At 46.8% G+C, this 23,301-nt stretch overlaps 1 protein-coding gene across 1 annotated transcript in view; it reads left to right on the forward strand.

Moving 5' to 3' along the window:
• The first annotated feature begins 4,478 nt into the window (after nucleotides 1-4,478).
• NDUFS4 (NADH:ubiquinone oxidoreductase subunit S4) overlaps nucleotides 4,479-23,301 on the forward strand; it is a 66,276-nt gene continuing 47,453 nt past the window's right edge. Inside the window, exon 1 of the mRNA XM_038765946.1 lies at nucleotides 4,479-4,562. Coding sequence (XP_038621874.1) covers nucleotides 4,486-4,562 — 77 coding nt within the window. The 5' untranslated portion in view covers nucleotides 4,479-4,485. The remainder of the gene's footprint in view (nucleotides 4,563-23,301) is intronic.

Genomic DNA, 23,301 nt, shown 5'->3' on the forward strand with positions numbered 1-23,301 from the left:
CCTTCCCAAGCGCTTAGTACAGTGCTCTGCACACAGTAAGCGCTCAATAAATACGATTCAATGAATGAATGAATGGTAACCTCCCCAGCACTTAGAACAGTGCTTTGCACATAGTGCTTAATAAACGTCATCATTATTAGCACATGTGAGCCCGTAGTTGGGTAGGGACCGTCTCTGTATGTTGCCAACTTGTACTTCCCAAGCGCTTAGTACAGTGCTCTGCACACAGTAAGCACTCAATAAATATGACTCAGTGAGTGAATGAATGAATGGTAACCTCCCCAGCGCTTAGAACAGTGCTTGGCACATAGTAAGTGCTTACTAAATGCCATCATTATTAACACATGTGAGCCGTTGTTGGGTAGGGACCGTCTCTATACGTTGTCAGCTTGTACTTCCCAAGCGCTTAGTACAGTGCTCTGCACATAGTAAGCGCTCAATAAATGCGATTGAATGAATGGTAATCTCCCCAGCGCTTAGAGCAGTGCTTTGCACATAGTAAGCGCTTAATAAATGCCATCATTATTAGCACATGTGAGCCCATTGTTGGGTAGGGACCGTCTCTATACATTGCCAACTTGTACTTCCCAAGCGCTTAGTACAGTGCTCTGCACACAGTAAGCGCTCAATAAATACGACTGAATAAATGAATGAATGAACAACCTGATCAATCAATCAATCGTATTTATTGAGCACTTACTGTGTGCAGAGCACTGTAGGGACCGTCTCTATATGAGGTTAACTTGTACTTCCCAAGCGCTTAGTATAGTGCTCTGCACACAGTAAGCGTCAATAAATACGACTGAATGAATGAATGTAACCTCCCCAGCGCTTAGAACAGTGCTTTGCACATAGTAAGCACCTACTAAATACCATCATTATTAACAGATGTGAGCCCGTTGTTGGGTAGGGACAGTCTCCATATGTTGCCAACTTGTACTTCCCAAGCGCTTAGTACAGTGTTCTGCACACAGTAAGCGCTCAATAAATATGACTCAGTGAATGAATGAATGAATGGTAACCTCCCCAGCGCTTAGAACAGTGCTTGGCACATAGTAAGCGCTTACTAAATGCCATCATTATTAACACATGTGAGCCCGTTGTTGGGTAGGGACCGTCCCTATACGTTGCCAACTTGTACTTCCCAAGCGCTTAGTACAGTGCTCTGCACATAGTAAGCGCTCAGTAAATACGATTGAATGAATGAATGAATTTATGGTAACCTCCCCAGCGCTTAGAACAGTGCTTGGCACATAGGAGAAGCAACCTGGCTCAGTGGAAAGAGCCCGGGCTTTGGAGTCAGAGGTCATGGGTTCAAATCCCGGCTCCACCACTTGTCAGCTGTGGGACTTTGGGCAAGTCACTTCACTTCTCTGCGCCTCAGTGACCTCATCTGTAAAATGGGGATTAAGACTGTGAGCCCCCCACGGGACAACCTGTTCACCTTGTACCGTCCCCAGCGCTTAGAACAGTGCTTTGCACATAGTAAGCGCTTAATAAATGCCATCATTATCATTATCATCATTAGTAAGTGTTTAATAAATGCCATCATTATTATCATTAGTAAGTGTTTAATAAATGTCATCATTATTAGCACATGTGAGCCCGTTGTTGGGTAGGGACCGCCTCTATACATTGCCAGCTTGTACTTCCCAAGCGCTTAGTCCAGCGCTCTGCACATAGTAAGCGCTCAATAAATACGATTGAATAAATGAATGAATGAACAACCTGATCAATCAATCTGTCGTATTTATTGAGCGCTTACTGTGTGCACAGCACTGTAGGGACCGTCTCTATATGAGGCTAACTTGTACTTCCCAAGCGCTTAGTACAGTGCTCTGCACACAGTAAGCGTCAATAAATACGACTGAATGAATGAATGTAACCTCCCCAGCGCTTAGAACAGTGCTTTGCACATAGTAAGCGCCTACTAAATACCATCATTATTAACAGATGTGAGCCCGTTGTTGGGTAGGGACCGTCTCCATACGTTGCCAACTTGTACTTCCCAAGCGCTTAGTACAGTGTTCTGCACACAGTAAGCGCTCAATAAATATGACTCAGTGAATGAATGAATGAATGGTAACCTCCCCAGCGCTTAGAACAGTGCTTGGCACATAGTAAGCGCTTACTAAATGCCATCATTATTAACACATGTGAGCCCGTTGTTGGGTAGGGACCGTCTCTATATGTTGCCAACTTGTACTTCCTAAGCGCTTAGTACAGTGGTCTGCACATAGTAAGCACTCAGTAAATACGATTGAATGAATGAATGGATGAATGGTAATCTCCCCAGCGCTTAGAACAGTGCTTGGCACATAGGAGAAGCAACCTGGCTCAGTGGAAAGAGCCCGGGCTTTGGAGTCAGAGGTCATGGGTTCAAATCCCGGCTCCGCCACTTGTCAGCTGTGGGACTTTGGGCGAGTCACTTCACTTCTCTGCGCTTCAGTGACCTCATCTGTAAAATGGGGATGAAGACTGTGAGCCCCCCATTGGGACAACCTGTTCACCTTGTACCGTCCACAGCGCTTAGAACAGTGCTTTGCACATAGTAAGCGCTTAATAAATGCCATCATTATCATTATTATCATTAGTAAGTGTTTCATAAATATCATTATTAGCACATGTGAGCCCGTTGTTGGGTAGGGACCGTCTCTATACGTTGCCAACTTGTACTTTCCAAGCGCTTAGTACAGTGCTCTGCACACAGTAAGCGCTCAATAAATACGATTGAATAAATGAATGAATGAACAACCTGATCAATCAATCAATCGTATTTATTGAGCGCTTACTGTGTGCAGAGCACTGTAGGGACCGTCTCTATATGAGGCTAACTTGTACTTCCCAAGCGCTTAGTACAGTGCTCTGCACACAGTAAGCGTCAATAAATACGATTGAATGAATGAATGTAACCTCCCCAGCGCTTAGAACAGTGCTTTGCACATAGTAAGCGCCTACTAAATACCATCATTATTAACAGATGTGAGCCCGTTGTTGGGTAGGGACCGTCTCCATACGTTGCCAACTTGTACTTCCCAAGCGCTTAATACAGTGCTCTGCACACAGTAAGCGCTCAATAAATATGACTCAGTGAATGAATGAATGAATGGTAACCTCCCCAGCGCTTAGAACAGTGCTTGGCACATAGTAAGCGCTTACTAAATGCCATCATTATTAACACATGTGAGCCCGTTGTTGGGTAGGGACCGTCTCTATATGTTGCCAACTTGTACTTCCTAAGCGCTTAGTACAGTGCTCTGCACATAGTAAGCGCTCAATAAATACGATTGAATGAATGAATGGATGAATGGATGAATGGTAATCTCCCCAGCGCTTAGAACAGTGCTTGGCACATAGGAGAAGCCACCTGGCTCAGTGGAAAGAGCCCGGGCTTTGGAGTCAGAGGTCATGGGTTCAAATCCCGGCTCCGCCACTTGTCAGCTGTGTGACTTTGGGCGCGTCACTTCACTTCTCTGCGCCTCAGTGACCTCATCTGTGAAATGGGGATGAAGACTGTGAGCCCCCCGTGGGACAACCTGTTCACCTTGTACCGTCCCCAGCGCTTAGAGCAGTGCTTTGCACATAGTAAGCGCTTAATAAATGCCATCATTATCATTATTATCATTAGTAAGTGTTTAATAAATGTCATCATTATTAGCACATGTGAGCCCGTTGTTGGGTAGGGACCGTCTCTATACGTTGTCAGCTTGTACTTCCCAAGCGCTTAGTACAGTGCTCTGCACATAGTAAGCGCTCAATAAATACGATTGAATGAATGGTAACCTCCCCAGTGCTTAGAACATTGCTTGGCTCTCCCCCTCGTCCCCCTCTCCATCCCCCCATCTTACCTCCTTCCCTTCCCCACAGCACCTGTATCTATGGATATATGGTTGTACATATTTATTACTCTATTTATTTATTTATTTATCTTACTTGTACATTTCTATCCTATTTTATTTTGTTGGTATGTTTGGTTCTGTTCTCTGTCTCCCCCTTTTAGACTGTGAGCCCACTGGTGGGTAGGGACCGTCTCTGTGTGTTGCCAATTTGTACTTCCCAAGCGCTCAGTACAGTGCTCTGCACATAGTAAGCGCTCAATAAATACGATTGATTGATTGATTGGCTCATAGTAAGCGCTTAATAAATGCGATCATTATTATTATTATCATTAGTAAGTGTTTAATAAATGCCATGATTATTAACAGATGTGAGCCCGTTGTTGGGCAGGGACCGCCTCTATACGAGGCTAACTTGTCCTTCCCGAGCGCTTAGTACAGTGCTCTGCACACGCCTGCCTGACTGACGGCCGCTGAGGAGGCTGACGAGGATGATTGACGGGGAGGCCCCGCCCCTCCGGGCCTCGCTTCCACTCGGCCGTCGTCCGGACGCGGCGGCGTGTCCCTCGCGGGGCGCCGTCGGGGCTGGCGCGCGCGCCCCCCCCCGCCCTCCTCCCTCCCCCCCCCCCCCCGCCGGGCCTGCGCCAACATGGCGGCGGCGGCGTCAATGTCAACGGCGGCGCTGAGGCGGCTGGCGTGGGGGCCCGCAGCCCGGCCGGCCCGCAGGTAACCGAGCCCGACCCGACCCGACCCGACCCTCCTCAGCCCAGCCCGGGGCCGCGGGACGACATCGCCGACGTCGCCGCCGTCGCCAACGCCATCGCCGCCCTTTTGGGGTTCCTCCCTCCTTGACCATGGCCAAGGCCCAGGCGCAGAGCATGCCGGGACGGGCCGGGCCGGGCAGGGCCCAGGAGGGTCGTCTGTCAGCCCTCAGGCCCAAGGCCACCCAGGCCGAGGGAGGGCCGAGGGAAGGCCGCCTCCCCCTCCTTCTCCTCCTTCTCCTCACCCCCTCACCTTTTCCCTTCTCCCCTGACCCGTTCCCTTCTCCCCTGCCCCGTCCCCTTCTCCCCTGCCCCATCCCCTTCTCCCCCGACCTGTCCTCTTCGCCCCCTGACCCATTCCCTCCTCTCCCTGATCAGTTCCCTTCTCCCCCTGACCTGTCCCCTTCACGCCCTGACCCACTCCCTTCTCCCCCGATCAGTCCCCTTCTCCCCTGACCCGTCCCCTTCTCCCCTGACCCGTCCCCTTCGCCCCCTGACCTGTCCCCTTCTCCCCCTGACCCGTCCCCTTCACCCCCTGACCTGTCCCCTTCGCCTCCTGACCCACTCCGTTTGCCCCTTGACCCGTTCCCTTTGCCCCCTGACCCGTCCCCTTTGCCCCCTGACCCGTCCCCTTTGCCCCCTGACCCGTCCCCTTCGCCCCCGACCCGTCCCCTTCGCCCCCTGACCTTCCCCTTCGCCTCCTGACCCACTCCGTTTGCCCCTTGACCCGTTCCCTTTGCCCCCTGACCCGTCCCCTTTGCCCCCCGACCCGTCCCCTTCGCCCCCGACCCGTCCCCTTCGCCCCCTGACCCGTCCCTTTCGCCCCCTGACCCGTTCCCTTCTCTCCCTGACCCGTCCCCTTCGCCCCCGTCCCGTCTCCTTCGCCCCTTGACCTCTCCCCTTCTCCCCCTGACCTGTCCCATTTTCTCCCTGATCAGTCCCTTTCCCCCCCAACCTGTCCCCTTCTCCCCCAACCCATCCCTTTTGCCCCTTGACCTTTTGCCCCTTTGCCCCCTGGCCTGTCCCCTTCTCCCCCTGACCCGTCCCCTTCTCCCCTTGACCTGTCCCCTCTGCCCCTTGGCCCGTCCCCTTCACCCCCTGATCAGTTCCCTTCTCCCCTTGACCTGTCCCCTCTGCCCCTTGGCCCGTCCCCTTCACCCCCTGATCAGTTCCCTCCACCCCCTGACCCGTCCCTATTGCCCTCTGACCCATCATCCTAGGGCCTGTCGTCCTCTCCCCATCACCCCCAACCCATCCTCGTTGCCCCCTGGTCTCCTCCATCCTCAGACCCGTCCTGTCCCTATCACCCTCTGACCCTGACCCTTCTCCCCCTTACCTGTCCCCATCTCCTCCTGACCCGTCCCCCAGCCCCAACTTATCCTTGTTGCCCCCATCCCATCCCTGTCACCCCCTGACCCTTCCTTTTTGCTCCCTGACCCATCCCCCCCAACCTATCCTCATCACTCTCATCTCGTCTCTGTAACCCCCGACCCTTCCTCTTTGCCCCCTGACCGATTCCCATCGCCCATGTACCATTCCTGTAGGCCCCTGCCCTGTCCCTTTCGCCCATGACCCGACCCCATCACCCCCAGTCCTGTCGTCCTCTCCCCTGCCCCCCTTCATCACCTGACCCATCCTGATCGCCTCCTATCCTGTCCCTTTCACTTCCTGACCCTTCCCCCCCGACCCTCCCTCCCATCTCTCCCTAGCCCCGTCGCTCCATCTCTCTCTCTCTCTCCGTGCACCTTCTTATTGTAGATTATCATTTTTGCAGCCATACGGAGAAGCAGTATGTTGTAGTGTAAAGAGTCAAAAGGTCATGGGTCCTAATTCCAGCTCCTCCACTTGTCTGCTGTGTGACCTTGGACAAGTCAGTTCACTTCTCTGAGCCTCAGTTACCTCATCTGGAAAGTGGGGATTGAGACTGTGATCCCAACATGGGACAGGGACCGTGCCCACCCCCATTTGCTTGTATCCACCCCAGTGCTTAGAAAAGTGCCTGGTATGTAGAAAGCGCTTAACAAATTCCATCATCATTATTATTATTATTATTATATTTCTGAGTAGGACAAGGGAAGGCCTTGGCACTCACCTTTAGAAAGGAAAAAAAAATGAGTATGTCACAGGCCAGAGTGTAACGCAAACACCTGGGAAAGATTCTAGAGTAAATTGTTGGGAGTGTGTTCATCATCTATGTAAAGTCTGGGGTGTAAAAAAATAATCATTTGAACAGAGACCATTTCCTGGGCCTGGCTTTCAAAAGTCAGCACTCAATCTTATTTATTGAGTGCTTACTGTGTGCAGAGCACTGTACTAAGTGCTTGGGAAATACAAGTTGGCAACATATAGAGACAATCCCTACCCAACAATGGGCTCACAGTCTAGAAACTAGAAACTGGTTGAGACCTGCAATCCAGACATGTACCCATCTAATAAAAATTATGGTATTTAAGCACTTACTACGTGCCAGGCGCTGTACTGAGCGCTGGGGTGGATACAGGCTAATCAGATTGGACCCAGTTCCTGTCCCACATGGGGCTCACAGTCTTAGTCCCCATTTTACAGATGGGGTAACTGATCCATGGGGAAGTGAAATGACTTTCCCAAGGTCACACAGCATACATATGGCAGCCTGGCATCGAAACCAAGTAAATGAGTCTGGCCCGGACATTTGCTTCATCAAGTTTATGTCGGTTGCTTCCTAGAATCGTTCCCCTTTGTGATTGAAAATAATTGTTGGGATTTTTGTTTAGGGACTCTGGATTTCTGTGTTAAACCTACCCGCCTATATTTACTCAGTTGTCTCGTTGGCCAACCATTATGTCATCAATTAGAGGTTTGGTAATTGAAACCACAGTTAAAACGTAAGCTAGAAAGGATCTGAAATTAACATCATCAGCATGTTCTTATGGCTATTTAATGTTCCAGATTGAAAATAGGGTCATTGTTCTCAATTTATTCACGAGGCAATAGACAAGATGAAAGAGTTCTCACTGGCTTGAATACCTGACAGACTGGCAAAGTCAATTTCCAAAGTCGTGTAACTTTCTGATTCATTCGTTCAATTCATTCCGTCCTACTTATGGAGCAATTACTGGGTGCAAATCACTGGACTAAGCACTTGGAAGAGTAGTGTGGCTTAGTGGAAAGAGCACGGGCTTGGGAGTCAGAGATCGTGGGTTCTAATCCCGCCTCCACCTCGATCAACCGTGTGACTCTGGGCAAGTCACTTGACTTCTCTGCGCCTCAGTTCCCTCATCTGTAAGATGGGAATGAAGACTGTGAGCCCCACGTGGGACAACCTGATTACCTTGTATCCCCTCCAGCGCTTAGAATAGTGCTCAGCACAAAGTAAGCGCTTAACAAATGCCATCATCATTATTATTATTACCACAACACTATAATAGACACATTCCCTGCCCACAATGAGCTTAAAGTCCAATTAGGGAGACACAGGCTTCTAAGGGGACTGCAAAGATACCAAATACTGAAAAAGATGCTAAAATAATCTCTGAGAGAAGCAGAATGGAGGCCTATCTATAGGAAGACTGAGGGGAGAAGGATATGTGCTCCTGGGAGTCAGGAGGGCCTGGGTTCTAATCCCGACTCCAGCACTTGTCTGCCGTGTGACCTTGGCCAAGTCACTTCATTTCTCTGGGCCTCATTGACCTCATCTGTATAACAGGGATTGAAACTGTGAACCCCATGTGGGACAGGGACTGCATCTAACCCAATTTGCTTGTATCCACCCCAGCACTTAGTACGGAGCCTGGCCTATAGTAAGTGCTTAACAAATACCACAATTATTATTATTATTATTATCATTGTTATTAATGCTGCTGCTTTGCCAATCAATCAATTGTATTGAGGGCTTACTGTGTGCAGAGCACTTTACTAAGCACTTGGGAGAGTACAGTAGAACAATATGGCAGAGAGTTGTTAGTGTTCCCTGCCCATAACAAGCTTACAGTCTAGAGAGGGAGAGAGACATTAATATCAGTCAGTGAATTAGTGGTATTTATTGAGTGCTTACTATGTGCAGAGCACTGTACTAAGCACTTGGGAGAGTACAGGACAACAAAATTAGCAGACACGGTCCCAGTGACGAGATTAGATTCTAGAGGGGGAGACGGACATTAATATGAATAAATAAGTAATTTATAATAACTAATTTAAAGGTGTTTATATAGGTGCTGTGGTGTTGGGATGAGGGTCGAGTGTCCAAAGGTCATAGACCGAAGTGCAGAGGTGACACACACAGAAGGGATAGCATGCTGGGGAAAAGAGGGCTTAATTGGGAAGGCCTCTTGGAGGAGATGTGACCCTAATGTTTTGAAGGTGGAGAGCGTGGTGGTCTGGTGCATATGGAGGGGGATGTGGGAAAAGGGTCTTCCGTGAGATAGATGAGATCGGGGCCCTGGGGATTAAACTGGCACTAGAGGAGCGGAGTGTGCTGGCTGGGCTGAAGTAGACGATCAGTTAGGTGAAAGTAGGGTGGTGTGAGCTGTTTAATCGCTTTAAAGCGGATGGTGAGTTTCTGCTTGATGTGGAGATGGATGGGCAGCCATTGGTGGTCCTTGAGGAGTGCGGAGACACGGACTGAACGTTTTTTGTTGAAAAATGATCCAGGCAGCAGAGTAAAGTATGGACTAGTAGGGAGGGAGGCCAGGAGGTCAGCAAAGAGACTTATGCATTGTCAAGGCAATATAAGTAAATAAATAGTGTACATAATAATAATAATAATCATGGTATTTGTTAAGCGCTTACTATGGGTCAAGCACTGTTCTAAGCGCCGGGGGAGATTCAAGGTAAAAAGGTTGTCCCACATGGGGTTCACAGTCTTAATCCCCATTTTACAGATGGGGTAACTGAGGCCCCAGAGAAGTGAAGTGACTTGCCCAAGGTCACACAGCTGACACGTGGCAGAGCCGGGATTAGAACCCATGACCTCTGACGCCTAAGCCCGGGCTCTTTCCACTAAGCCACGCTGCTTGCTGCTTCTCTGTACGTAAGTGCTGTGGGGCATGCAAAGTTAGTGCTCAATAAATACGATTGAATGAAGGAAGGAAGGAAGGGGAATCAGAGATGGGGTAGTTGTAGAGTGGTGGATGGATGGACAACAGCAAGTTTGCCATAGAGGTGGCTAGGCTTTTTTTTTCTTTATGGTGTTTGTTAATCCTATTCCATGTGCCAAGCATCGTACTAAGGGCTGGGGTAGATACACACTAATCAGGTTGAACACAGCCCATGTCCCACTTGGGGCTCTCAGTCTTAATCCCCATTTTACGGATGCGGGAACTAGGCACAGAGAAGTGAAGTGACTAGCCCAAGGTCACACAGCAGACAAGTTGGCAGAACGGGCAATCAAACCCAGGTCCTTCTGATTCCTAGACCTGTGCTCTTTCCATGGTTCTCCATGCGGGCAGTTTACTCTTTGGCATGTGGGAACCTTAACCTCCATCCGCCTCTAAATTCTCGCTTCTCAAGGTCACGGAGATGGGTTTTTTGCTGTCCCGGTCAAATGCTAACTGCAGGGCCCCCCTGAAACCTTTTTTATACTCAAGTCATTAAAGGAAATTCTACCTATGCGTGATTCGTCACAAATAGCTTGCGATGTAGAAAACTTTATAAGGGACTTGGGTATCCGCAGTGAAGTATTACACATTATGGATTGTCAGCTCATGGCCAGGGAGTGTGTCTGTTTATTGTGATATTGTACTTTCCTAAACATTTAATACAGTGCTGTGCACACAGTAAGTGCTCAATAAATACGATCGATTAAATGAATGAATGAAGTTGTCACTAGCAAAGTGATACTGATATGTTATTTAAATTAAAATGAGTTTGGGTTAACGGGTGGGGTAAGAATTCTTTTAGTGCCATCTGTGGCTACTGCAGGTGGATCATGAGCTCACTACAGCAAGGGATAAATAGGTTTTATCAGTGTTTTTGAATATTTCTATCATGCACTTGGCCTCGGTGAGTGACAAGGCAGAGCCTTCTATTATCAGGGGAATGGAGAAGCCAGACTAAAAAGTGGAATCTGAAGAGATCAAGGTTGCGTTGGAGCGTGATCAAAGTCTACAAAACCATGAAAGCTATGGACAGGGTAGATGCAGAAGTTGTTTCATAAATCCCCTATCAGATTGAGGAGATACCCATTGAAGCCGATAGCTGGTAGCTTCAAAACAAAAAGTCCTCCTTTCCCCTTCACCCACTCCCTTCTGCGTCATCCCATTATCCTATCCCCCTCCCAACCCCACAGCACTGTAATTTATTGCAACCCTGTAATTTATTTATATCGATAACTACCTCCCCCTCTAGGCTGTAAGCTTTTTGTGTGCAGGAAATGTGTCAGTTGATTGTTCACTCAGTTGTATTTATTGAGCACTTACTGTTTACAAAGCACTGTATCAAGCTCTTGGGAGAGTACAATATAACAGCAGACAGACACATTCCTTCCCACACCAATGTCACACTGTAGAGGGGGAGACAGACATTACTATGAATAAATAAATTGTTACATTGTACTCAAGGGCTTTGCACACAGTAAGCACTCACTAAATATGAAATGAATGAGTGAAAACAGAGGGAAGGAAACACATCTTTACCCAGTGGTTCGTGAGCTGTCGGCAGGCGTGAGAAGGGTTTGGCTAAGTTTTTGGACAGGTATACCTTTTTGTCTTCTTACAGGGGGAGATTAGGAATGTAGAAATGTTAGGTGGAATATCCGTGAACGGGAAGGTGGACGAAAAGAAGGGCAGTTATCCAACAGTCAGTGATATTTATCGAGCGCTTACCTGTTTGCAGAGCAAGCACTAAGCTCTTGGGAGAGTACAGGACACGATCCCTGCATTCAAGGAGCTTATAATCTAGGGGAGGAATTTACAATCTAATTATCCAAGCTTTCTGTCGGAGACAAGAATGCTGGACAGAGTGGACCATTGGTGTGCTCAGCGATAGCATCCCCTGTATTCTTACTCAGGTTTTGCTGGGAATTCTGTTTCTGCATTCATGTTCTTCAGACAACTCTTCTGCTTGGTCAAAAAACAGTTGTGAACCAGAATACTATTTTTTTTTTAAACATCAGTTTCTCTTTCTCTTCGTTTCATCCCTCCAAACCATCATGCTGTTCAAACGCATAAATCGTCTGAACACTAGGACCATCTCTGCATTTTGGGGGTTTCTCATGATGCTGCCAACAGTGGGGAAATGTTACGTTTTATGGAGTTAATAATAATAATAGTATTTTTTTAAGTGCTTAGTATGCGCCAGGCACTGTTCTAAATGCTGGGGTAGATAGGAGGCAATCAGGTTGGATGCAGTCCCTGTCTTATGTAGGGCTCGCGGTCTTTAATTCCCATTTTACAAATGAGGCATCTGGGATCCAGGGAAGTGAAGTGACTTGCCCGAGGTCACCCAGCAGATGTGGCAGGATTAAAACCCAAGTCCTTCTGACTCCCAGCCCTGTGCTCTAGCCACTAGACCATACTGCTTCTTCAGGCCTATTCTGCGTCTAACAGTTCTGGCCTCGCTCCCTCTGACCTTCCCTCCCACCCCAACATCTCTCCAATATATGCAGAAATGGCAGAGGCATTCCAAGACCTCTAATGGGTGGGAGGTGTTTGCGGACTGGCATAGTGTTCGCAGATGGTGGGGAGAGCGGGCAATTGTTTTGCTTAATGACAGGGGGAATGCTTTATGTCACCAACAGTCTCCGAGATGAAAGACACACATTGATGGGAAACCAAACTTGCATCTTGCCCGTTGACTTCATAAATAGGGACCGAAAATGTTCCCATCAAGCAACTTTCCCAACCATTGGCAATCGAAGAACCCTAATTAGAGACTCACACGTTAGAGCGGAGGCTCTCAAAGCGCCAGAGAGTCAGAGCTGTTTTGGCGGACAATAAGAGAAGCAGCGTGGCTCAGTGGAGAAGAGCACGGGCTTTGGAGTTAGAGGTCATGGGTTCAAACCCTGGCTCCGCCAGTTGTCAGCTGTGTGACTTTGGGCAAGTCACTTCTCTGGGCCTCAGTTACCTCATCTGTAAAATGGGGATTGAGACTGTGAGCCCCACATGGGACAACCTGATCACCTTGTAACCTCCCCAGCACTTAGAACAGTGCTTTGCACATAGTAAGTGCTTAATAAATGCCATTATTATTATTATTATTATTTATTAATAGAAACAGAACTCGGGGGAACTCGGGTCCGTCCAGCTAAAAGGAGGTGGTAGATGCAAGGGAGAAGAAAGTGCACTGCTCAGTAACCCAAGGCTATGGAAGACCTACTGGCCTGGCTTTTGCCACTCTGTTCTCCCTGAAGGTTTCATGGGTATTTCTGTGGCTAAGAGAGGAGGTTGGGATTGCTCCTTGAGGAGGGTAATCTTGAGTCCCGGCTATGCCCATTCTGCACGTTGGTACAATGTGTCCACCAACTCTGCCGACTCGTTGTATCGTACTCTCCAAGTGCTCTGCACACAGTAAGCGCTCAATAAATATGATGGATTGATTGATCGATGGCGCTGTACCGTTCTGGTCAGCCGTGTGCAACGGACACCCAATTTTCAGCGGGGATGTAGCTTCATCCGAGGCTTTGTTTTACCAAGTCTTTAAAAACGCTTCTCCTTGCTCTGTGTTTCCCCAAATCAGCTCTCCCAGCAGCAGCCGTTCGGGTGTCGTGCTGTCACTCATCCTCCTCTGGTGACCTACCCAGGTTCACTGTGTTGAGGTGAAAAGAAGTCCACTGTTGGGAAAATACAGCAGAAGCATGGGACACGTTCTTCGACCACAGGGTGCTTTCATTCTTAAATTGCAGGGGAAGGCAGACCCAGAAATAGGTACAAAAGGGCTAATTGGCATACATAAAAGTGTATAAATATGTAAAGGGTAGGATAGGTAAATAAATCTGTAAGTGCCAACTAGATGAATGGTTGGGGTGACTTAGGTTTTGGGAACAATTTTGCATTTTGGCCCAATCATTTGTGCCGTAATAAGAGTTTTCACTAGCCATTTTGGATCAGATGCGACAAAAGAACAGGAGAATATTCTTCCAGCGGCTCATAGCCACCCAGATACAAACCAGTGCAGTGTCGGGAGAAATAGTTGCGCATAAACCCGTGGTGTCAGACGCAGAATGTTTTTCTCAAAACTTGGGGTTCGGCAAGAATACAACCCCCGAGTTCTAAGGGAGAACTGACTATCATCTGTTTTTAAAAATTGAGTTTAAAATTTAGTATAGAGTCATCTAGGGAAGTGAAATGTCTTTAACATTTTATAAAATGTATTTTTTACCAAAGAAAGTTTCATGGTGGCATCGCTTCTGCTAGTCAGTATGGAATATATGGTGATGGTCCTTTAATGAGCTACTGCTAACTTCTGTAATTTGTGGCTGCCTAAATTTTCATTTGCTCTGTGATGATGTTGCAGAAAAATATTAAGTTTTGACTACTCCAGACAGGCTGTGGGCAGTCAGAGAATTCGTGTGGGCAAGCATTTCATGCAGCTGTTTATAACAATGAAATGGTAATGCATAAGGTTATTTTTATTCAGGACGTTTAGAAACTTAGTTTAGAATTTTTAAAAGTCACCAAGTTGAACCCAGGCTTTTTATACTTTGTTTTTGGTTTTTGAAAATGACAGTCTTAATGTTCACGTCGCTTCTGGTTTCAAATTGAAAGGTGAATTCCAAAATTGCCAACAAGGAAATTGCCAGCAAGCAGGGTCTGCAACTCAATCCATGACAGAAATCTCATTTTTAGACAAATCAGGTGGTCTTCAAGTTAATTACAGTTTTAAAGCAATCAATACAGTCAGTTCTCTTGTAATGTGAGAACTGTGTTCTTAAAGAGCCTCATGTTATGGAAAATTGTGCAAGAGGACTTATGCCCTGGCGTAAGCTACGTTCAAATACCCACTTTCTTTCTACACAGGCAGATGCGTGTTATTGGAATAATGGTTCCTTTAACAGAGATCTCTCCAAAGCGTGTACTGGAAACATGTATTCAGGCAGAATCGACTATATATTTGGTTCTTTTCAGATAATCCAATTTCTTCAATAGAGGAAAATGCTTTCAGAGACCTTGGAATAAGACAATTAAAAGAATCTTTTAAAATGGGTTGTCAACATGACCAATATTGGAAGCTAATTCGTTGTGTGTGTGTTTGTGTGTAGACACTTTGCCTTGCCGTTCTCACTGAATAATAATAATAATTGTGGTATTTGTTAATCATTTACAATGTGCCAAGCACTATACTAAGCTCTGGGAAAGATACAGGACAATCAAGTCCCACAGAGGGCTCACAGAATAAGTAGGAAAGAGAACAGGTATTGAACCCCCACTTTGCAGATGAGGGAAGTGAGGCCCAGAAAAGTGAAGTGACTTGCCCAAGGTCATGCAGCCAAGTGTGAGAAGTAGTGTGGCATAGTGGTTAGAGCCTGGGCTAGGGAGCCAGGTGGTCATGGATTCAAATCCAGGCTTCACCACTTGTCTGTTGTGGGCAAATCACTTCACTTCTCTGCGCCTCATCTGTAAAATGGGGCTTGAGGCCGTGAGCTCCAGTTGGGGCAGGGACTGTGTTCAACCCAATTTGCTTGTATCCCCCCCAGCACTTAATAATAATAATAATAATAATTATGTTTTTTGTTAAGCGCCTACTATGTGCCAAGCATACGGCACATAGTACAGAGCCTGGCACATAGTAAGGGCTGAACAAATACCACTCATAGTTGTGACCTCATCTGTAAAATGAGGATTAAGACTGTGAGCCCTATGTGGGACAACCTGATCACCTTGTATCCCCCCAACGCTTAGAACAGTGCTTTGCACATAGTAAGCACTAAACAAATGCCATCATTATTATCATTATTATTATCAGGCCACACTGCTTTTCCCAGAGAGCTGCGAACTGCCAGCTGACAAGGCAACCACTGGTTTAGGACCTGAGGGTCCCCGCCGCTGGGCTGCTTAGGGCCCAGTAGGAGATTTGGGACCGACTTGGCTTCTTCCTGAGCAGGCGTGGGAGTCGTGCAGCAGCGGGGGTGGCGGGAGGCTGGGAGAGATCTGGGAAAGAGTGTACTTCCTTTCCCCCCGGAGCCGGGCGGCATTCCTCAACCTACCCACATCGTTGTGGATTTGGGCCCTCGTCACGGCCCTTGGAGCAGAGGAGGGGATGCAGCCATGAGGAAGCTAATCGAAAACGCATCCGACCTTGGGCGCTAAGTGCTTTGGCACTGTCGACTGCCAGAGCGCCTCAGCTCTTTCCATTAGTCCTCAGAATATTTATGCTGAAAAATTCTGTCTACAACCCAGCACTCACGCTTCACTCCCCTTAATGCCATCCTACTCACTGTAACCATATCTTGTCCATCTCATCATCGACTACTGGCCCACGTCCTGCCTCTGATCTGGAACTCTCTCTTTCTTCATATTTGACAATGGCTCTACCTGCTTTCAAAGCCTTATTGAAGGCCCGTCTCCTCCAAGAAGCCTTCCCTCACTAAGCCCTCGTTTCCACTTTTCCCACTCCCTTCTACTTCACCCTGATTTGCTCCCTTTATTCACTCCCCCTCCCAGACCCAAAACACTTATGTACATATCTGTCATTTATTTATTTTTATTAATGTCTGTCTCCCCCCTCTAGCTCTCATTAGGGCAGGGAATGTGTCCACCAGCTCTGTTTTACCATACTCTCCCAAGCAGAAGAGCGCTCGATAAAAACGATTGATTGATTGTCCCATTTTATAGGTGACAAAACTTGGTGATCCATCAATCAGTGGTATAAAATCAGTTGATTAAAAATTTCTGTCATTGAGCCCCAGAGACCACCAATCTTTAGCGGAAATCTTGGGGTGGAAATTTCAGAATGTAGGGAGAACGTGGGCCTTACCACTACATCTTTACTTTTATAACATAATTGTTCACTATATTCTTTTTATCAGGGCTCAAGTGGTATGGTTTAGTTCATCAGACTAACCACATTACCTCTCATGAATTGCTGTCTCCTGTGTGTGTTATTTGTTTTTTTAATCTTTCTCCTCCAGTGCCTATATTTGATAATTACACATCATCATCGTTTCATCAACCTTGATTATTCCTATCACTATTATTATTATCACTTACTAGAAGACGAGTGCATTTGTTGAGTCCTAATTTTCATTATGGTCAGCCGGATGGACCCATTGCAAAATTGACTCCTAGAGTAAGCTCGGTATTTTGGAAAGGACTGAAAAGAAAGATTTCTTGGAGCAGGAGATCAAAAATTGGGGGAGAAAACTAAGGAGATTTAAAATGAAATTAAGTGGGAAAGAGCATTTGAAAGAAGTAGTTTTAGTGAAAAAAATATGAGTGTGTTTTGGTTTCCTCTGTACGGTATAATTTTGGAGAGCCGATTTCTTTATACTTGGTTAGTCTTTCATTATTAGTCATTCCCAGAATGAAAACACTTTCTATAATCATAATTCTAGTCCCTTTCTATGTGGTTATTTTTGCCAGGGGTTCGTTCGTACATGTATTCATTCAGTCATATTTATTGAGCGCTACTGTGTGCAGAGCACTGTACTAAGCACTTGGGAAAGTACAATATAGCAATAAAAAGAGACAGTCCCTGCTCACAGTTGTGTAGCATAATGCATACAATAGGCACTCAAATGCTGTTGGTAGTGATGCCTGTACCCCTTTTCTGGTTTGGGCTGCTGCAGGAAGCCTCTCTGGTACCCCCCACTTCCCTGGGTTTGAAATAGGTTCTATGCAGAACGCAGACTTCCTGAAGTTTTGGTCTCTGGGAGGGAGGTGAGCTAATTTTGATTTCCTCTGAGGCGGCCCCAGGAACAGAGTTGACCCAAGGTATTTGAGGTTGTGGATGTGTTTGCTTGTATGTAGAAGGGAAGAAGGTGGGGAGAAAGGTTAAGAAGAGGAGGAATGACACAGATTATTGTTATTTTATTATTTATGGTATTTGTTAAGCCTTACTGTGTGCCAGGCACTGTACTAAGCGCTGGGGTAGATGCAAGCTAATCAGGTTGGACAGAGTCCCTGTTCCACATGGGACTCACAGTTTTAATTCCCATTTTGCAGAAGAGGGAACTGAGGCAAAGAAGCAGCGTGGCTTAGTGGAAAGAGCCCGGGCTTGGCAGTCAGAGGTCGTGGGTTCTAGTCCCGGCTCCGTCACTTGTCAGCTGTGTGACTTTGAGCGAGTCACTCAGTTCCCTCATCTGGAAATTGGGGATTGAGACTGAGCCCCATGTGGGGCAGAGACTGTGTCCAACCTGACTAACCTGTATCTACCCCGGCGCTTAGAACAGTGCTTGGCTAAGTGTGAAACAAATACCCTGATTACTATTATGTAGGAAGCACTCAATACTGTCAAATGAATGACAGTTCAGGCAGATCCCAGGAGATGAACATCTTATTCAACCCTCCCAAGAGAGGAGGTACAATCATCATTGCTTGTTGCCTTTACCTCACGTTACAACCCTCCAACCATCCCCGGGATACAACCATCGTTGTGTGATGCCTCCTCACCCCAGGATACAGCTAATCAGCTCCCAATACAACCACCCCGAGGATACAGTCTGTGTTGTTCGATGCCGAGCCGCACACGGCCACCCAGCCGACCTCACCATTACAGCTGAACAGTCCAGGTAAGTAAATCCCGGCCCTTCCGCCCTTTCCCCGGGCTGAGATTAAACCATCAGCAATTCTTGGGTTTTGAAGGAAACTCGCCTCAGTCTGGGTCAGATTTTCATGGCCTAGGAAGAGAAGAGGTGTAGGAGCAGATAACCAAAAAAGCTGTGGAACTGGGGAGGTATTGAAAAATGCACAAGCCGAGGAATTCAAGTTCCACGAGGGCCTCGTTGAACTTGGACAGTCACGCACATCATTGCAGATGAAGAGCAGAAGAAGCAGCGACGGTTTCTCCACCGTCAACCAAAGTGTGGGGATTAAAGAGGCTTTGCATCAGTTTTCAAGAAGGCAGATGAATTTACGAATGCTACTGATGAAGACGCTGAAGAAGAGAGAAGTTCAGAGGTGTTTGGAAGGAATTAACTTGCTCCAAAGTGTTTTTAGAAGAAAAAAACCCTGTCGTTCAACCAGAATTGACCAGATTCTTCAGTGAAGTTGGAAAACCACCCATACTGTTGTCAGCGGGCCAAGCTTCTATGTCTGCAGCCTCTTGCAGTTTGAATCATTTCATCCTCATCTATATGTGACTCGATGCTTGGCATTACTGCAATAATGACTAAATAATAATTGAGTTACATTTATAATTACAGTATTTAGTATGAAAGGGGAATTTCGTATCCGTTTTCCAGAAGTCCTGGAATCTGTCGTAATTGATAACATGTAAATCTTCGGGAAAGCACATCATGACCCCACTATTTTCAAGGAGCAAATGCAGTTGCAGCAGGGGATATCTGTGGCTTATTAATTCCACTTGCGAGACTTATGGTATTTCTCACACTGTGCATGCTTTCCCCTTGTGATAATATCTCCAAAAATAGATGACCACCAGATTAGATCATTGGATGATGAACTTCGATTTAGCTGTGATTTCTTGATTATTTCTACTGGCAAATGAGAAGCAGCATGGCCTAGTGGCAAGAGCCCGGGCTTGGGAGTTAGAGGTCGTGGGTTCTAATGCTGCCTCTGCCACTTGTCTGCTGTGGGACCGTGGGGAAGTCACTTAACTTCTTTGGGCCTCAGTTACCTCATCTGTACAATGGGGATTGAGACTGTGAGCCCCATGTGGGACAGCCTGATCACCTCGTAAGTACTCCAGCGCTTAGGACAGTGCGTGGCACATAGTAAACACTTAGCAAATACCATCATTATTATTATTGAATGAGGTGGGGGTTTTCCGAGCGAGTTCTTTTTCAGAGGACCTGGGGTCTGATCCCAGCCCTGCCATTTGCCTGCTCTGTGACCTTAGGCAAGGCACCTAACTTCTCAGTGCCTCCGTTTCCTCATTTGTGAAAGGGGGATTCAACACTTGGTCTCCCTCCTACTAAGACTGTGAGTCCCACATGGGGCAGGGATCTAATTAAACCATTTCTACCCCACCATGGTATAGCGCTTGGCACATAGTAAGTGCTTAACATCATCATTATTATTAACAAATACCGGAGTTGTTATTAGCAAGTTCATAGCCCTTCTCTCTTTACCTTGTGTCTGTTCAGCCTGGGGCAGATGTCACTTTGTTTTGTGGTATTCGTTGGAAGCGCTTACTATGTATGAGGCACCATTTTAAGCGCTGGGGTAGATACCAGCTAATCAGGTTGGACACATTCCACGTCCCACCTGGGGCTCACAGTTTGGACACCTATTCTACAGATGAGGTAACTGAGGCACAGAGCAGTGAAGTGACTTGCCCAAGGTCACCCAGGAGACAAGCGGTGGAGCCGGGATTAGAACCCAGGTCCTTCTGCCTCCCAGCCCCGTGCTCTATCCACTAGGCCATGCTGCTTCCCGGTCACCCAGAAGAAACGTCGCCATCCTTCTTTCCCTATCATGTGAAAGTTGGGGCCATTCTTTCTAGCCTCCACCCTTTCCCTTCCCTCTAAGCTACCTCTGTCTGGGAGAGATGGGGTAATACAAGGTTCCTATTACTATGATTATTATTATTAATAATAATAATTTTTAAAACCATATCATCGTGGAGAGTCCGATGTTTGCCCTCAAACTTGTAATGCTCGCCAGAGCCCAGGTCTGCTGAAATAATAAAATGCTTTTGTAACATCTCCGGACTCCGTGAAGTGGCCGGAAAGTTTTGCCCATACTTCTGTATCTGAAATGCAGCAAAAAGCTAGAGCGACATATAGATGCTTTAGCGGGTACAGTTAATGATTTTCTCTAAAAGATGGTCTGGGAAGGCTCTTCTGTATCCACTCTCTTCTCCTATTGCACCACAGCTCGCACTCTTAGTTCCTCCCAGGATTACCTCACCATGTCTTGTTCTCAGTTCTCCCTCTTCTAACCCCAGGCTTCCAGCCTTCCTCGTGCCCGGAATACTCTCTCTCTCCCACGTCAAATCTCCCGGATGTCAGCTTCCCCCATCTTCTAAGCCCGTCTGAAACCCAACCTTTCGGAGACTTTTCTCCATTAGCTCGCTGTGGGCAGGGAGTGTTTCTACCAACTGTGTTGTATTGGACCCTCTCAAGCACTTAGTGCAGTGCTGTGCACACAAGAAGCGCTCAGTAAAGACCATTGATGATGATGATGATGATGAATTATCATTTAGGTATTGCCGCCTTCATGCTTATGCATTCTCGACCATCACTGAACTATTTAAGCACTTCTTCCCCCTCTCGGTAAATTATCTGTCTGACTACCCCATTAAATAGTAAGCTCCTTGAGGGCAGGATTCTTCTTTTCTACCGCTATGGGACTCTTCCAAGCTCTTAGTAAAGTGTTCTACCCTCATTAGGCACTCTGTAGATGCTGATGATTTAGCCAGGTTATTTATTAAACACTTACTCTGCGCCAAAGGTCTGTGCTAAAGGCTGGGGGTGACTAAAGATTGACAGATTGGAAAAAGACCCTGCCCCAGTTGGAGCTAACAGTCTAAGAGGTGGGAAGAAGCAGGTTTTTATCCCCATTGTATTTTTCAATTTTAGTCAGGATCTTTCCAGCAATGGAAAGCAGAGAGCTTCCACCTATTTTATGGCAGCTTTCCTGCCTTTTTCCTTTAAGATTGTGATGATAGGGCCATTTTTGCAATCCCTGGCATTTTTGTAGATGCTACAGACTTGAAGAAACAGTGTGACTTAGTGGAAAGAGCCCAGGCTTGGGAGTCAGAGGCTGTGGGTTCTAATCCTGCCTCCGCCACTTGTCAGCTTTGTGACTTCGGGCAAGTCGCTTCACTTCTCTGTGCCTCAGTGACCTCATCTGTAAAATGGGGATGAAGACTGTGAGCCCCACGTGGGACAACCTGGTTACCTTGTATCTACCCCAGCACCTAGAACAGTGCTTGGCACATAGTAAGCGCTTAATGAGCCCATTGTTGGGTAGGGGCCGTCTCTATATGTTGCCCACTTGTACTTCCTAAGTGCTTAGTACCGTGCTCTGCATGCAGTAAGCGCTCAATAAATATGATTGAATGAATGAATTATTATTATTATTAAACTGTAAACTTGCTATGGGCAGGGAAGCAGCGTGGCCTAGTGGATAGCACATGGTCCTGGGAGTCAGAAGGACCTGGCTTCTAATCCTGGCTCTGCCACATGTCCGCTGTGTGACCTTGGGCAAGTTGCTTAACTTCTCCGTGTCTATTACCTCATCTGCAAAATGGGGATTAAGATGACGAGCCCTATGTGGAACGGGGACTGTGTCCAACCTGATTAGCTTTTAACTACCCTAATGCTTAGTACAGCACCTTGAAATAAGCGCTTAACAAATCCCATAAGAACAAAACAAAAAACTTCATTGTATTGTCCTCTCCCAAGTGCTTAGTACGGTCCCTGGAACTAAGCCCTTAACAATTCCATAAGAACAAAACAAAAAAAACTTCATGGTAATGTCCTCTCCCAAGTGCTTAGTATAGTGCTCTGCACCTAGTGAGTGCCCAGTAAATACAATTGATTGGTTGATTTCCCAGTATTCCCTATGGGAAGAACCTGTGCAAGTGTCTGCATCGTGCTCTTTTTCCGTGCTTGTAACTGTGATAAGTATTCCGTCGAGTCTGGTAGCTTATAACTCTTGATGACTGAAGCTGTGGTGATGTTCAGCGTGGCTCAGTGGAAAGAGCCTGGGCTTGGGAGCCAGAGGTCGTGCGTTCTAATCCCGGCTCTGCCACTGGTCTGCTGTGTGACTTTGGGCAAGTCACTTAACTTCTCTGTGCCTCAGTTCCCTCATCTGTAAAATGGGGATTAAGACTGTGAGCCCCTTGTGGGACAAACTAATCACCTTCTATCCCCCCCAGCACTTAGAACAGTGCTTTGCACACAGTAAGCGCTTAACAAATGCCACCATTATTATTATTATCATTATGTTGTCTTCAGAGTGTGGCGTGAAGACTAGATTTTCAGGTTAGTATGCTCATTATTCATCTTAGTGCCATATCCTAGGTGGTGGTAAGGAGATCATTGAGGTAATAATAATAATAATAATAATAAAATACTGTTGGTACTTGTTAAGCACTTACTATGTGCCAAGCACTGTTCTAAATGCTGGGATAGATACAAGGTTATTAGGTTGTCCCACTTGGGGCTCACAGTCTTGATCCCCATTTTACAGATGAGGTAAGTGAGGCACAGAGAAGTTAAGTGACTTGCCTTATGTCACAGCGGACAAGTGGCAGAGGCGGGATTAGAACCCATGACCTCTGACTCCCAAGCTCGTGCTCTTTCCACTAAACCACGCCGTAATAATAATCATAATATAATGATGGTATTTGTTAAGCTCTTACTATGTGCCAAGCACCCTTCTAAGCACTGGGGTAGATACAGGGTAATGAGGTTGGCCCACATGGGGCTCACAGTCTTAGTCCCCATTTTACAGATGAGGTCACGGAGGCATCGAGAAGTTAAGTGATTTGCCCAACGTCACCCAGCAGACAACTGGCGACGTCGGGATTAGAACCCATGACCTCTGGTAGAGAGGCAGGGCTATCTAGTGAAAATAGCTCGGGCCCGGGAGTCAGACCTGGATGTTCATCTTAGCTCTGCCACTTGTTTGCTGTTTGGCATTGAACAAGTCACTTTATTA

The sequence above is a fragment of the Tachyglossus aculeatus genome, chromosome 23, assembly GCF_015852505.1.
Source record: "Tachyglossus aculeatus isolate mTacAcu1 chromosome 23, mTacAcu1.pri, whole genome shotgun sequence".
Classification (NCBI taxonomy): Eukaryota; Metazoa; Chordata; class Mammalia; order Monotremata; family Tachyglossidae; genus Tachyglossus; species Tachyglossus aculeatus.